The sequence below is a fragment of the Culex pipiens genome, chromosome 1 (genome assembly GCF_016801865.2).
Source record: "Culex pipiens pallens isolate TS chromosome 1, TS_CPP_V2, whole genome shotgun sequence".
Lineage (NCBI taxonomy): Eukaryota > Metazoa > Arthropoda > Insecta > Diptera > Culicidae > Culex > Culex pipiens.
The window spans coordinates 70,992,957-71,010,142 of record NC_068937.1 but is presented as its reverse complement, the minus strand read 5'-3'; the positions used below and the strand labels follow the sequence as shown (position 1 = coordinate 71,010,142).

Sequence of the window (17,186 nt, the reverse complement as noted above, 5' to 3'; positions counted from 1 at the left end):
TTCTTAAATTCTTAAATTCTTAAATTCTTAAATTCTTAAATTCTTAAATTCTTAAATTCTTAAATTCTTAAATTCTTAAATTCTTAAATTCTTAAATTCTTAAATTCTTAAATTCTTAAATTCTTAAATTCTTAAATTCTTAAATTCTTAAATTCTTAAATTCTTAAATTCTTAAATTCTTAAATTCTTAAATTCGTAAATTCTTAAATTCTTAAATTCTTAAATTCTTAAATTCTTAAATTCTTAATCTTAAATTTCTTAAATTCTTAAATTCTTAAATTCTTAAATTACTTAAATTCTTAAATTCTTAAATTCTTAAATTCTTAAATTCTTAAATTCTTAAATTCTTAAATTCTTAAATTCTTAAATTCTTAAATTCTTAAATTCTTAAATTCTTAAATTCTTAAATTCTTAAATTCTTAAATTCTTAAATTCATAAATTCTTAAATTCTTAAATTCTTAAATTCTTAAATTCTTAAATTCTTAAATTCTTAAATTCTTAAATTCTTAAATTCTTAAATTCTTAAATTCTTAAATTCTTAAATTCTTAAATTCTTAAATTCTTAAATTCTTAAATTCTTAAATTCTAATATTCTTAAATTCTTAAATTCTTAAATTCTTAAATTCTTAAATTCTTAAATTCTTAAATTCTTAAATTCTTAAATTCTTAAATTCTTAAATTCTTAAATTCTTAAATTCTTAAATTCTTAAATTCTTAAATTCTTAAATTCTTAAATTCTTAAATTCTTAAATTCTTAAATTCTTAAATTCTTAAATTCTTAAATTCTTAAATTCTTAAATTCTTAAATTCTTAAATTCTTAAATTCTTATATTCTTAAATTCTTAAATTCTTAAATTCTTAAATTCTTAAATTCTTAAATTCTTAAATTCTTAAATTCTTAAATTCTTAAATTCTTAAATTCTTAAATTCTTAAATTCTTAAATTCTTAAATTCTTAAATTCTTAAATTCTTAAATACTTAAATTCATAAATTCTTAAATTCTTAAATTCTTAAATTCTTAAATTCTTAAATTCTTAAATTCTTAAATTCTTAAATTCTTAAATTCTTAAATTCTTAAATTCTTAAATTCTTAAATTCTTAAATTCTTAAATTCTTAAATTCATAAATTCTTAATTTCTTAAATTCTTAAATTCTTAAATTCTTAAATTCTTATATTCTTAAATTCTTAAATTCTTAAATTCTTAAATTCTTAAATTCTTAAATTCTTAAATTCTTAAATTCTTAAATTCTTAAATTCTTAAATTCTTAAATTCTTAAATTCTTAAATTCTTAAATTCTTAAATTCTTTAAACCTTTCTTGAAATTCTTAAAATTCGGGTAGAAAAATTCTTTAAAATTCTTAAACTAACTTAAATTCTCTAACTTCTTAAATTCGTAAATTCTTAATTTCCTACACTCTTAAACATTCTTAAAATTTCTTAAATTCTGTCATCAATCTTCTTATAATCTCACTATAAATTCTATCAATATCTTAAATTCTTAAATTTCTTAACATGCGGAAATCTAAAGAGTATCTTACATTACTATACAATTCTTAAAGTTCATTAAATTCTTAAATTTCTTAAATTCTTAAATTCCTTAAAACTTCTTAAATTCTTACACTTCAGCTCTCAACACACGTTCTTAAATTTCTTTTAAATTTCTTTACCTCCATTAAAAAATTCTTAAATTCTTAAATTCTTAAATTCTTAAATTCTTTCTTAAATTCTTAAATTCTTAAATTCTTAAATTCTTAAATTCTTAAATTCTTAAATTCTTAAATACTTAAATTCTTAAATTCTTAAATTCTTAAATTCTTAAATTCTTAAATTCATAAATTCTTAAATTCTTAAATTCTTAAATTCTTAAATTCTTAAATTCTTAAATTCTTAAATTCTTAAATTCTTAAATTCTTAAATTCTTAAATTCTTAAATTCTTAAATTCTTAAATTCTTAAATTCTTAAATTCTTAAATTCTTAAATTCTTAAATTCTTAAATTCTTAAATTCTTAAAATTCTTAAATTCTTAAATTCTTAAATTCTTAAATTCTTAAATTCTTAAATTCTTAAATTCTTAAATTCTTAAATTCTTAAATTCTTAAATTCTTAAATTCTTTAATTCTTTAATTCTTAAATTCTTAAATTCTTAAATTCTTAAATTCTTAAATTCTTAAATTCTTAAATTCTTAAATTCTTAAATTCTTAAATTCTTAAATTCTTAAAATTCTTAAAATTCTTAAATTCTTAAATTCTTAAATTCTTAAATTCTTAAATTCTTAAATTCTTAAATTCTTAAATTCTTAAAATTCTTAAAATTATTTAAATTCTTAAATTCTTAAATTCTTAAATTCTTAAATTCTTAAATTCTTAAATTCTTAAATTCTTAAATTCTTAAATTCTTAAATTCTTAAATTCTTAAATTCTTAAATTCTTAAATTCTTAAATTCTTAAATTCTTAAATTCTTAAATTCTTAAATTCTTAAATTCTCAAATTCTTAAATTCTTAAATTCTTAAATTCTTAAATTCTTAATTCTTAATTCTTAAATTCTTAAATTCTTAAATTCTTAAATTCTTAAATTCTTAAATTCTTAAATTCTTAAATTCTTAAATTCTTAAATTCTTAAATTCTTAAATTCTTAAATTCTTAAAATTTTCTTAAATTCTTAAATTCTTAAATTCTTAAATTCTTAAATTCTTAAATTCTTAAATTCTTAAATTCTTAAATTCTTAAATTCTTAAATTCTTAAATTCTTAAATTTTAAATTCTTAAATTCTTAAATTCTTAAATTCTTAAATTCTTAAATTCTTAAATTCTTAAATTCTTAAATTCTTAAATTCTTAAATCTTAAAATTCTTAAATTCTTAAATTCTTAAATTCTTAAATTCTTAAATTCTTAATTTCTTAAATTCTTAAATTCTTAAATTCTTAAATTCTTAAATTCTTAAATTCTTAAATTCTTAAATTCTTAAATTCTTAAATTCTTAAATTCTTAAATTCTTAAATTCTTAAATTCTTAAATTCTTAAATTCTTAAATTCTTAAATTCTTAAATTCTTAAATTCTTATATTCTTAAATTCTTAAATTCTAAAATTCTTAAATTCTTAAATTCTTAAATTCTTAAATTCTTAAATTCTTAAATTCTTAAATTCTTAAATTCTTAAATTCTTAAATTCTTAAATTCTTAAATTCTTAAATTCTTAAATTCTTAAATTCTTAAATTCTTAAATTCTAAAATTCTAAAATTCTAAAATTCTAAAATTCTAAAATTCTAAAATTCTAAAATTCTAAAATTCTAAAATTCTAAAATTCTAAAATTCTAAAATTTTAAAATTCTAAAATTCTTAAAATCTAAAATTCAAAAATTCAAAAATTCAAAAATTTTAAAAATTCTAAAATTCTAAAATTCTTAAAATTCTAAAATTCTAAAATTCTAAAATTCTAAAATTCTAAAATTCTAAAATTCTAAAATTCTAAAATTCTAAAATTCTAAAATTCTTAAAATTCTAAAATTCTAAAATTCTAAAATTCTAAAATTCTAAAATTCTAAAATTCTAAAATTCTTTAAAAGTTCCAAAAATTCTAAAATCTACAGATTCTAAAATTCTAAAATTCTAAAATTCAAAATTCTAAAATTCTAAAATTCAAAACTTCTAAAATTCTAAAATTCTAAAATTCTAAAATTCTAAAATTCTAAAATTCTAAAATTCTAAAATTCTAAAATTCTAAAATTCTAAAATTCTAACCTTCTAAAATTCTAAAATTCTAAAATTCTAAAATTCTAAAATTCTAAAATTCTAAAATTCTAAAATTCTAAAATTCTAAAATTCTAAAATTCTAAAATTCTAAAATTCTAAAATTCTAAAATTCTAAAATTCTAAAAATCTTAAATTCTAAAATTCTAAAATTCTAAAATTCTAAAATTCTAAAATTCTAAAATTCTAAAATTCTAAAATTCTAAAATTCTTTAATTCTAAAATTCTTAAAAATTCTTAAAATTCTAAAATTCTAAAATTCTAAAATTCTAAAATTCTAAAATTCTAAAATTCTCAAATTCTAAAATTCTAAAATTCTAAAATTCTAAAATTCTAAAATTCTAAAATTCTAAAATTCTAAAATTCTAAAATTCTAAAATTCTAAAATTCTAAAATTCTAAAATTCTAAAATTCTAAAATTCTAAAATTCTAAAATTCTAAAATTCTAAAATTCTAAAATTCTAAAATTCTAAAATTCTAAAATTCTAAAATTCTAAAATTCTTAAATTCTTAAATTCTTAAATTCTTTAATTCTTAAATTCTTAAATTCTTAAATTCTTAAATTCTTAAATTCTTAAATTCTTAAATTCTTAAATTCTTAAATTCTTAAATTCTTAAATTCTTAAATTCTTAAATTCTTAAATTCTTAAATTCTTAAATTCTTAAATTCTTAAATTTTAAATTCTTAAATTCTTATTCTTAAATTCTTAAATTCTTAAATTCTTAAATTCTTAAATTCTTAAATTCTTAAATTCTTAAATTCTTAAATTCTTAAATTCTTAAATTCTTAAATTCTTAAATTCTTAAATTCTTAAATTCTTAAATTCTTAAATTCTTAAATTCTTAAATTCTTAAATTCTTAAATTCTTAAATTCTTAAATTCTTAAATTCTTAAATTCTTAAATTTTAAATTCTTAAATTCTTAAATTCTTAAATTCTTAAATTCTTAACTTCTAAAATTCTAAAATTCTTAAATTTTAAATTCTTAAATTCTTAAATTCTTAAATTCTAAAATTCTAAAATTCTAAAATTCTAAAATTCTAAAATTCTAAAATTCTTCAATTCTTAAATTCTTAAATTCTTAAATTCTTAAATTCTTAAATTCTTAAATTCTTAAATTTTAAATTCTTAAATTCTTAAATTCTTAAATTCTTAAATTCTTAAATTCTTAAATTCTTAAATTCTTAAATTCTTAAATTCTTAAATTCTTAAATTCTTAAATTCTTAAATTCTTAAATTCTTAAATTCTTAAATTTTAAATTCTTAAATTCTTAAATTCTTAAATTCTTAAATTCTTAAATTCTTAAATTTTTAAATTCTTAAATTCTTAAATTCTTAAATTCTTAAATTCTTAAATTCTTAAATTCTTAAATTCTTAAATTCTTAAATTCTTAAATTCTTAAATTCTTAAATTCTTAAATTCTTAAATTCTTAAATTCTTAAATTCTTAAATTCTTAAATTCTTAAATTCTTAAATTCTTAAATTCTTAAATTCTTAAATTCTTAAATTTTAAATTCTTAAATTTTAAATTCTTAAATTTTAAATTCTTAAATTATAAATTCTTAATTTAAATTGTAAAATTTTAAATTCTTAAATTTTAAATTCTTAAATTTTAAATTCTTAAATTTTAAATTCTTAAATTATAAAATTCTTAAATTTTAAATTCTTTAATTTTAAATTCTTAAATTTTAAATTCTTAAATTCTTAAATTCTTATATTTTAAATTCTTAAATTCTTAAATTCTTAAATTCTTAAATTCTTAAATTCTTAAATTCTTAAATTCTTAAATCTTAAATTCTTAAATTCTTAAATTCTTAAATTTTCAATAAATTCTAAAATTCTTTAAATTCTTAAATTCTTAAATTCTTAAATTCTTAAATTCTTAAATTCTTAAATTCTTAAATTCTTAAATTCTTAAATTCTTAAATTCTTAAATTCTTAAATTCTTAAATTCTTTAATTCTAAATTCTTAAATTCTTAAATTCTTAAATTCTTAAATTCTTAAATTCTTAAATTCTTAAATTCTTAAATTCTTAAATTCTTAAATTCTTAAATTCTTAAATTCTTAAATTCTTAAATTCTTAAATTCTTAAATTCTTAAATTCTTAAATTCTTAAATTCTTAAATTCTTAAATTCTTAAATTCTTAAATTCTTAAATTCTTAAATTCTTAAATTCTTAAATTCTTAAATTCTTAAATTCTTAAATTCTTAAAATTCTTAAATTCTTAAATTCTTAAATTCTTAAATTCTTAAATTCTTAAATTCTTAAATTCTTAAATTCTTAAATTCTTAAATTCTTAAATTCTTAAATTCTTAAATTCTTAAATTCTTAAATTCTTAAATTCTTAAATTCTTAAATTCTTAAATTCTTTAAATTCTTAAATTCTTAAATTCTTAAATTCTTAAATTCTTAAATTCTTAAATTCTTAATTCTTAAATTCTTAAATTCTTAAATTCTTAAATTCTTAAATTCTTAAATTCTTAAATTCTTAAATTCTTAAATTCTTAAATTCTTAAATTCTTAAATTCTTAAATTCTTAAATTCTTAAATTCTTAAATTCTTAAATTCTTAAATTCTTAAATTCTTAAATTCTTAAATTCTTAAATTCTTAAATTCTTAAATTCTTAAATTCTTAAATTCTTAAATTCTTAAATTCTTAAATTCTTAAATTCTTAAATTCTTAAATTCTTAAATTCTTAAATTCTTAAATTCTTAAATTCTTAAATTCTTAAATTCTTAAATTCTTAAATTCTTAAATTCTTAAATTCTTAAATTCTTAAATTCTTAAATTCTTAAATTCTTAAATTCTTAAATTCTTAAATTCTTAAATTCTTAAATTCTTAAATTCTTAAATTCTTAAATTCTTAAATTCTTAAATTCTTAAATTCTTAAATTCTTAAATTCTTAAATTCTTAAATTCTTAAATTCTTAAATTCTTAAATTCTTAAATTCTTAAATTCTTAAATTCTTAAATTCTTAAATTCTTAAATTCTTAAATTCTTAAATTCTTAAATTCTTAAATTCTTAAATTCTTAAATTCTTAAATTCTTAAATTCTTAAATTCTTAAATTCTTAAATTCTTAAATTCTTAAATTCTTAAATTCTTAAATTCTTAAATTCTTAAATTCTTAAATTCTTAAATTCTTAAATTCTTAAATTCTTAAATTCTTAAATTCTTAAATTCTTAAATTCTTAAATTCTTAAATTCTTAAATTCTTAAATTCTTAAATTCTTAAATTCTTAAATTCTTAAATTCTTAAATTCTTAAATTCTTAAATTCTTAAATTCTTAAATTCTTAAATTCTTAAATTCTTAAATTCTTAAATTCTTAAATTCTTAAATTCTTAAATTCTTAAATTCTTAAATTCTTAAATTCTTAAATTCTTAAATTCTTAAATTCTTAAATTCTTAAATTCTTAAATTCTTAAATTCTTAAATTCTTAAATTCTTAAATTCTTAAATTCTTAAATTCTTAAATTCTTAAATTCTTAAATTCTTAAATTCTTAAATTCTTAAATTCTTAAATTCTTAAATTCTTAAATTCTTAAATTCTTAAATTCTTAAATTCTTAAATTCTTAAATTCTTAAATTCTTAAATTCTTAAATTCTTAAATTCTTAAATTCTTAAATTCTTAAATTCTTAAATTCTTAAATTCTTAAATTCTTAAATTCTTAAATTCTTAAATTCTTAAATTCTTAAATTCTTAAATTCTTAAATTCTTAAATTCTTAAATTCTTAAATTCTTAAATTCTTAAATTCTTAAATTCTTAAATTCTTAAATTCTTAAATTCTTAAATTCTTAAATTCTTAAATTCTTAAATTCTTAAATTCTTAAATTCTTAAATTCTTAAATTCTTAAATTCTTAAATTCTTAAATTCTTAAATTCTTAAATTCTTAAATTCTTAAATTCTTAAATTCTTAAATTCTTAAATTCTTAAATTCTTAAATTCTTAAATTCTTAAATTCTTAAATTCTTAAATTCTTAAATTCTTAAATTCTTAAATTCTTAAATTCTTAAATTCTTAAATTCTTAAATTCTTAAATTCTTAAATTCTTAAATTCTTAAATTCTTAAATTCTTAAATTCTTAAATTCTTAAATTCTTAAATTCTTAAATTCTTAAATTCTTAAATTCTTAAATTCTTAAATTCTTAAATTCTTAAATTCTTAAATTCTTAAATTCTTAAATTCTTAAATTCTTAAATTCTTAAATTCTTAAATTCTTAAATTCTTAAATTCTTAAATTCTTAAATTCTTAAATTCTTAAATTCTTAAATTCTTAAATTCTTAAATTCTTAAATTCTTAAATTCTTAAATTCTTAAATTCTTAAATTCTTAAATTCTTAAATTCTTAAATTCTTAAATTCTTAAATTCTTAAATTCTTAAATTCTTAAATTCTTAAATTCTTAAATTCTTAAATTCTTAAATTCTTAAATTCTTAAATTCTTAAATTCTTAAATTCTTAAATTCTTAAATTCTTAAATTCTTAAATTCTTAAATTCTTAAATTCTTAAATTCTTAAATTCTTAAATTCTTAAATTCTTAAATTCTTAAATTCTTAAATTCTTAAATTCTTAAATTCTTAAATTCTTAAATTCTTAAATTCTTAAATTCTTAAATTCTTAAATTCTTAAATTCTTAAATTCTTAAATTCTTAAATTCTTAAATTCTTAAATTCTTAAATTCTTAAATTCTTAAATTCTTAAATTCTTAAATTCTTAAATTCTTAAATTCTTAAATTCTTAAATTCTTAAATTCTTAAATTCTTAAATTCTTAAATTCTTAAATTCTTAAATTCTTAAATTCTTAAATTCTTAAATTCTTAAATTCTTAAATTCTTAAATTCTTAAATTCTTAAATTCTTAAATTCTTAAATTCTTAAATTCTTAAATTCTTAAATTCTTAAATTCTTAAATTCTTAAATTCTTAAATTCTTAAATTCTTAAATTCTTAAATTCTTAAATTCTTAAATTCTTAAATTCTTAAATTCTTAAATTCTTAAATTCTTAAATTCTTAAATTCTTAAATTCTTAAATTCTTAAATTCTTAAATTCTTAAATTCTTAAATTCTTAAATTCTTAAATTCTTAAATTCTTAAATTCTTAAATTCTTAAATTCTTAAATTCTTAAATTCTTAAATTCTTAAATTCTTAAATTCTTAAATTCTTAAATTCTTAAATTCTTAAATTCTTAAATTCTTAAATTCTTAAATTCTTAAATTCTTAAATTCTTAAATTCTTAAATTCTTAAATTCTTAAATTCTTAAATTCTTAAATTCTTAAATTCTTAAATTCTTAAATTCTTAAATTCTTAAATTCTTAAATTCTTAAATTCTTAAATTCTTAAATTCTTAAATTCTTAAATTCTTAAATTCTTAAATTCTTAAATTCTTAAATTCTTAAATTCTTAAATTCTTAAATTCTTAAATTCTTAAATTCTTAAATTCTTAAATTCTTAAATTCTTAAATTCTTAAATTCTTAAATTCTTAAATTCTTAAATTCTTAAATTCTTAAATTCTTAAATTCTTAAATTCTTAAATTCTTAAATTCTTAAATTCTTAAATTCTTAAATTCTTAAATTCTTAAATTCTTAAATTCTTAAATTCTTAAATTCTTAAATTCTTAAATTCTTAAATTCTTAAATTCTTAAATTCTTAAATTCTTAAATTCTTAAATTCTTAAATTCTTAAATTCTTAAATTCTTAAATTCTTAAATTCTTAAATTCTTAAATTCTTAAATTCTTAAATTCTTAAATTCTTAAATTCTTAAATTCTTAAATTCTTAAATTCTTAAATTCTTAAATTCTTAAATTCTTAAATTCTTAAATTCTTAAATTCTTAAATTCTTAAATTCTTAAATTCTTAAATTCTTAAATTCTTAAATTCTTAAATTCTTAAATTCTTAAATTCTTAAATTCTTAAATTCTTAAATTCTTAAATTCTTAAATTCTTAAATTCTTAAATTCTTAAATTCTTAAATTCTTAAATTCTTAAATTCTTAAATTCTTAAATTCTTAAATTCTTAAATTCTTAAATTCTTAAATTCTTAAATTCTTAAATTCTTAAATTCTTAAATTCTTAAATTCTTAAATTCTTAAATTCTTAAATTCTTAAATTCTTAAATTCTTAAATTCTTAAATTCTTAAATTCTTAAATTCTTAAATTCTTAAATTCTTAAATTCTTAAATTCTTAAATTCTTAAATTCTTAAATTCTTAAATTCTTAAATTCTTAAATTCTTAAATTCTTAAATTCTTAAATTCTTAAATTCTTAAATTCTTAAATTCTTAAATTCTTAAATTCTTAAATTCTTAAATTCTTAAATTCTTAAATTCTTAAATTCTTAAATTCTTAAATTCTTAAATTCTTAAATTCTTAAATTCTTAAATTCTTAAATTCTTAAATTCTTAAATTCTTAAATTCTTAAATTCTTAAATTCTTAAATTCTTAAATTCTTAAATTCTTAAATTCTTAAATTCTTAAATTCTTAAATTCTTAAATTCTTAAATTCTTAAATTCTTAAATTCTTAAATTCTTAAATTCTTAAATTCTTAAATTCTTAAATTCTTAAATTCTTAAATTCTTAAATTCTTAAATTCTTAAATTCTTAAATTCTTAAATTCTTAAATTCTTAAATTCTTAAATTCTTAAATTCTTAAATTCTTAAATTCTTAAATTCTTAAATTCTTAAATTCTTAAATTCTTAAATTCTTAAATTCTTAAATTCTTAAATTCTTAAATTCTTAAATTCTTAAATTCTTAAATTCTTAAATTCTTAAATTCTTAAATTCTTAAATTCTTAAATTCTTAAATTCTTAAATTCTTAAATTCTTAAATTCTTAAATTCTTTAATTCTTTAATTCTTTAATTCTTTAATTCTTTAATTCTTTAATTCTTTAATTCTTTAATTCTTTAATTCTTTAATTCTTTAATTCTTTAATTCTTTAATTCTTTAATTCTTTAATTCTTTAATTCTTTAATTCTTTAATTCTTTAATTCTTTAATTCTTTAATTCATCTGGCAACTGGTCATTGAGGAGCAACGCTTTTGCTAAGGTAAATAACTACTCGGCAGTATGTGTCAGCCGAAGCATTGACCAATTGTGAAAAACTACACCAAATACTTTTTCATATCAATCAAAACTGATAAACCAATGGACTCGGAGCGACGGCAACGCCATCTGTCGAAGCAATTCCTACCACCCACGGTCCCACGGTCGGTCAGGGGATCGACCAGGCTCGAATAACATCAAGGCAGCAACCGCTGCAACGGCTTGAAGTACTACGAACGGCTAACGAGAATGCACACAACCAAGCTTCCGTGTGTGCGTAGCTCATCCTACTGGAAGGACGACGATCTTGGGATCGCTACCAACCATGCTATCACCACCCAAGGTTCAAGGAGGTCTCACCCAACGATCATCGGCGATCGGTCAGCTCATCCCAGCCATGTGACTCGTCGGCTGTCAGAATTTGGACCACGTGATACATCGGGTGTTGCTCGGTTCTGACGGTGCGGTTGATTGGACATGGCTATTACTTATCACCAACGGGAGACCTCGGGCGCTGTTCGGCTCGGACTTTACGAAGTAAACGAAGAGGCAGCGCAGAATCATGTTTTCAACGGTAACACATTATACAAGTGTATGTCCGCCGAGGCAGGACGCCAGAGACTACACACATTAAACCCATAAATCCTCTTCCATGTGCCAACTGCGTACACCCACACCTGCAAAATATCCACGGCTTAACGAGCGGCTCCGATGGCACCCCATCGGACGACTTCATGACGTCATGGTGGCGTCGTGGGGATTCAGCGTTGTATTTGGCACATCTGAAGGATCAGCCAGTGACCAACTGTCTCGAAGGAATGACGCCGACCAGCATGCAGGCTTATCTGTACTCCCAAGGCCTCCCAAAATCAGACGAACAACTTCTCGACAAAAATAATCAAACCATCCACATTTACGACCCCCGGGTCTTTTGAGGTCTCTATTGCAAGTTTCTGCTCGAACCTAGGAGTCCGAAGGCTTGAATGGGGAGAGCACCTGTTGGGGCCACCCCCCGTTTACCACTTCGATAGCTCAGGTTCAGTGGTCTATCCGGGGTGACTTCCAGCATCGAACCGGATTTCGTTGCCACCAGCTACCAGTTGCATGGCCAAGTAGAACTTTGTTTTATTGATCTAATGAATGTTAAATGTAAAAAAAATAACGTAATACTTGTAACTATCTCGCATATATATGCAAAAAAAAAGTTAAAACCGAGGTAGAAACTAACAAAAAACATAATTTGAGAAAAAAAATTGTATTTGTTTCATACGACCTTTTCAAAAACCATACGTAAACAATATTGACAGCGCCTCTGGTGGGGACTTCAGGAAACTGCATGCGTGTCAAATCCCTGATTTTCGCTAGTTCTCACTGTTCGGTGTTCTGCGTGCACGTCCGCAAATATCGACCACACAAAGCGCCACCAAGAGGCAAAAGGTAGTTACGAATATTGTTGGCACTTTTGTTAAAAAAATATGCGGTTTTGCAAAAACAAATAACAAAACCAACTTTTAAGTGTAGTTCGACTATCAAACTTGTAATTCGTTGCTGATTTGTTAGGATTTTTTTTTTAAATAAAAAGTTTTTTGTAGCACCCTTTTTGGGCGGACATTTCTGTTGTCACCTTTTGGTTCCTTGGATTAGCCATGGATAATTTCACAGTGTAATAAACAGGGTAGCTACCACCACGCGGCGCCACCGTTTTGATTGAGAAAATGATACAGGTTTTTCAGACGAGTTTCAATCTCGTGGTTGTAGCCACGATCCTCTCAGTCTCAAACATTCTGCCCCACCCTGAAATTACCCAGCTGATTTCTGAACGAAAATTGGAAGATGGCAGAAGGAAGGGAAGGGGAGATGTGGGTGGTTTGTTCCAAATTGTCCAGGTCCAAATAAAACACTTGAGTTGTGGACGATGTTCTCCTTCCAGCGTAAAACCTCCAGCCGTGACTCCAACACTGCTTGACCTTGAAAATTCCCGTGTGGTTGTAGAAGATCTGCCAAAACCGAAGACCTCCCTGCCGGCCTGCTCCCCGCAGTGCCTTCATCATCCGAGTGTTGTGCCCATCAAACCATAGTAGACCAACGTTTGGTTACTGGTCACCAATACCTCGAACCCTTGTTAGTGTGTGACACCGTTTGAGTGGTTCCATCCGTGGTGTCTTCGGTTGTCGTGGAAGTCCTACTTCACGATCATGTACCCCTGTTTGATCGTCGTTGCGAGCAGAAGCGAGTCAGCTGCCCTTGCAGAAACCTTGGCTGGCAGCGTCCAAACTGTGCAAAACTGCTTCTGGTTGTTATCCTTTCCTGGTTGTGGTTGATCATCTGCACCTGCAGTGACCGGAAGTTCACGTCTTTGATTACCTGGCCAGTCGCCCTTGCGATGATCGTGACCTTGGTACCTGGCCGTCTGCCCTGCAGTGGCCGAACTTTTCACCGCTTGGTTTGAACAGGTGAAAATCCTTGGCGGTACCTTGCGGTGGTTTGATCGACTGCCCTGCAGTGATCGTGGGTTTGGTTCCGCCCGTGGGAACGCTTGACCAGCTGCCCTACAGCGGTCGCTTGATCTGGCTTCGTCCGGTGACCAGATCGCCAATTGGTGGGTTGGATCCAAAATCCTTCCATTGGACCCTCCAGGTGTGCACGTCCCAGTGACACAGCACTCACGTTGGTATTGGAGTTAAACGGTGGTGATGACACCTCATCAAAACCACAGTCTAGTGGCAACCGTTTTCCGGAACCCTTGGATGACGTCCCGATGACGCCAGCTCGCCTCTAAAGTGTCCACTTCAGAGGTTGCAGTGCTCTTGACTGCTTGGGATGGGAGCCCAGTGCTCACCTTTTCCAGGTTGGTCCCTGAACCCTTGGGTTGGAATATGCAGCGCGTCCTTGGCCGCTTGGATGGGAGCCCAGTGCTGCGCTTGTTCAGGTGGGATCCTGAACCCGGGAATGTGCAGCGCTTCCTTGGCCGCTTGGATGGGTGCCCAGTGCTCCGCTTGTTCAGTTGTCCTCTCTCGGCAGGAACCGTTAACCGTATACCTTGGAAAATGCAGCTCACTTTGACTGCACCTTGACCTTGTCCGAGTTGACCTTGGTTTGGATGGTGGTATCCCGTTTAAACCACGCTGGTTGGAATGGAACGTCCCGTTGACGTGACCCGTGACACGTGGCGACCTCTCGCCGATCGTGGTGGATGATGACGTCCCAGTGACGTCCCCTTGGGTTGACCTGGTTCAGCCTTTCTGAACCCCCATTGCGCCCCAACTCCGGACCCTGCCCAGAGTAGCGCGGATGTGTGTGTGTTTCCTGCCATATCGCGGTTGAACCCAAAGCCCATACTCCAGATGTTGACTTCGTCTTGCTTCAATTTGGTCCATTGAAAAGCCCGAATGACGAAGGTGGTTTTGATGAGGCGTCATCACCACCGTTTAACTCCAATACCAACGTGAGTGCTGTGTCACTGGGACGTGCACACCTGGAGGGTCCAATGGAAGGATTTTGGATCCAACCCTCCAATTGGCGATCTGGTCACCGGACGAAGCCAGATCAAGCGACCGCTGTAGGGCAGCTGGTCAAGCGTTCCCACGGGCGGAACCAAACCCACGATCACTGCAGGGCAGTCGATCAAACCACCGCAAGGTACCGCCAAGGATTTTCACCTGTTCAAACCAAGCGGTGAAAAGTTCGGCCACTGCAGGGCAGACGGCCAGGTACCAAGGTCACGATCATCGCAAAGGCGACTGGCCAGGTAATCAAAGACGTGAACTTCCGGTCACTGCAGGTGCAGATGATCAACCACAACTAGGAAAGGATAACAACCAGAAGCAGTTTTGCACAGTTTGGACGCTGCCAGCCAAGGTTTCTGCAAGGGCAGCTGACTCGCTTCTGCTCGCAACGACGATCAAACAGGGGTACATGATCGTGAAGTAGGACTTCCACGACAACCGAAGACACCACGGATGGAACCACTCAAACGGTGTCACACACTAACAAGGCTTCGAGATATTCGGAGGTCCCTCACTTCATCGTGGACTGCTAGAATTATGTCCGAGGGACATTTTTCTGCTGAGGCAATTGTTTTAATTATGTCATCCCGGTGGGATGACGTAATTTCCTGGATACGGCCGAATGATTCAGCGAGTTTTTGATTCTGGTCCGTGGTGGTGTCTTCAAATGCTTTCCTGACTTCGTTCAAGGGGAAGTCCATTGCCGGTGCCTGTGTTAATACTGCCGTATGGATTCGACTTGCAATTCCTGCGGATTTCTTAATTTCTTCTTGCAGGCCTATGATTTTATTGTGCAGTTCATTTAGGGCTTCTTGATTTGTCTTGTCATTTGTCTTGATGTGAGTCAAGATCATATGACTGCCTTCTAAATGATGCTGCATTATTTTTCTAATGTCGATTTCCATATGTAGGTTATTTCTCGACAAAGGCTGCATATTGGAAGTACATGTAGTTGCAAGTCGTCTTCGGAGCCACGCTTGACCCCAATACAGGCCGCGTGAAAGCTTCGGTGACAGATCCCCGAACAGTTTCAGAGGTATTGTTGGTCGAATGGTGAAGAGCACGACGGCACATAGCACTGCATTTTATTTACGTTTATTAATGAGGGCACACGCAACTAGGCAACCAAGGGCACATTTTGGGCCCTGTTGTTTGCCCAAGTAATACCAAAATTTGGTATTCCCGTGTTATTTACCCCTGCTCGGGTGTACCAGCCTTAACCCTTTACTTCTCAAATTATTTTTTTTCGAAATTGTTTATTTTTTCCGTGTTCAGGAGATCATTTTGAGCAACTTTTGTATTACAAAAAACTTTACTTCTTTTGTTTTATGTTTTTCTTGTTTTATTTTTAGTATTTAAATTTGCATTTATATTGTTTAGTTTATGTTCGTTTTTGGTAGTATTGGCCTATTCTACTACCTTATATAATTACATTTTGCCTATCTTATTTTTTCGCGTTTTTACAGTCAGTCTTTCAATTTTTTACTTGTTTTTCACATTGTGTGCTATAGAATGGCACCATTATCATTTAAATTTAAAAAAAATGCGTAGAGGCATAGTCTGAATCACATAAAACAAGTAAAACTTCCAACCCATAAATTATCTAAAATTTTAAGAGTTTTCTTTCCAACGCTTTTTAAAGATCAAAAATTGGTTTAAAAATTGATTTTTGGCGATATATATTTTATTTTGCTGTGCGATTCGAGCACATTTATTTTATTTTGGGCCACGCTGTTTTTGGTTAGGAATTGCTGTATATCTGGGCGTTTAGTACATGGATGCGGATCCTTGGTAATTTAAAATTGATTGACCCTACAGTCTTCTACGATATGGTCAAATTCTTCTTTCTCTTTATGATGATGCGAAACTAATTGAATTATAATGAATGATTTCAGAATGTACTCAAAAAGTTTAACGATGAGGAAAATTCCTTTATATATGAAGTTCTTGAATCTTCGAAAATTTTGGAAGAAGTAGCTGGAATTTCAAAATTAACAAACTTGGAAGACGCGGTAAGTAAATAAAACTACAGAGCGGTTTCGTAATTTTGAATGAAACTGCTTCGAATGAGAGAATACCTTTTAATTCGAATACGTTCGAATTAGTTAGCATTCGATTTAGCGGACCGAATGTAGGTACGTAGATGCGAAGTTCTAACATTTGAAAATTAGCATCTCCGACTCTTCTCAAATTTGGCAGGCCTGTTGATACTATCTGAAAATCCGACCACTCCTCCATGTTTATACCTCCTAGAAAAATCGTTTTTTTGCTATTTTTGATTGAAACCCATATTTTCAAACGGAGGTAAGAGATCATCCATAAACCACGTGGCCCCTTGGGGGGGGGGGGCAATTGTCCACGCTCCATACAAAAAAGTTTTTTTTGTATGGAAAATTGTTCACGAGGGGGGGGGGGGGGGTTAAGATTTCCAAAAAAGTGTCCACGTGGTTTGTCAACTCAGAATGTCTGTGTGTTTGGCTGTATGTAGACATGTGTACCAAATCAATGTCACTGGAATATCTTGTCACAGGCTCAACCGATTTTGGCCGGAATGGTTTTAATCGATCCGTCTTTACGTCCCCTAAGTTGCTATTTAAATTCATGCAATTTTATCATGTATTTAAAAAGTTATGTAAAAAAAAACTGTTTCATATCAAATTAAAATTATGGTAAAAAGGGTGGTTTTTTTCATGAAAACCTCACATGTTATATATTTTTAGAAAGCATATGAAAAGACCTTTCTTGTGGATTAAGAATTTTCAAGATCGGATTATTATCTAAAATTACAAGCAGTTTAAAAAATATTCTGAATTTACATAACCTCAAATGGTCCCGTCTAATCGCCACGAAAAAAGCCTGGTAGAGGGATG

The 17,186-nt window shown here is 24.9% G+C and overlaps 1 protein-coding gene across 2 annotated transcripts in view; it reads left to right on the top strand.

The window, feature by feature from the left end:
* LOC120430589 (uncharacterized) overlaps window positions 1-17,186 on the top strand; it is a 65,459-nt gene that overhangs the window by 31,037 nt on the left and 17,236 nt on the right. The window contains exon 3 of one of the 2 annotated variants that reach the window (XM_052709102.1): window positions 16,212-16,328. The exons of the other annotated variant lie outside the window; for it this stretch is intronic. Coding sequence (XP_052565062.1) covers window positions 16,212-16,328 — 117 coding nt within the window. The remainder of the gene's footprint in view (window positions 1-16,211; window positions 16,329-17,186) is intronic. 2 annotated transcript variants of the gene reach the window in all.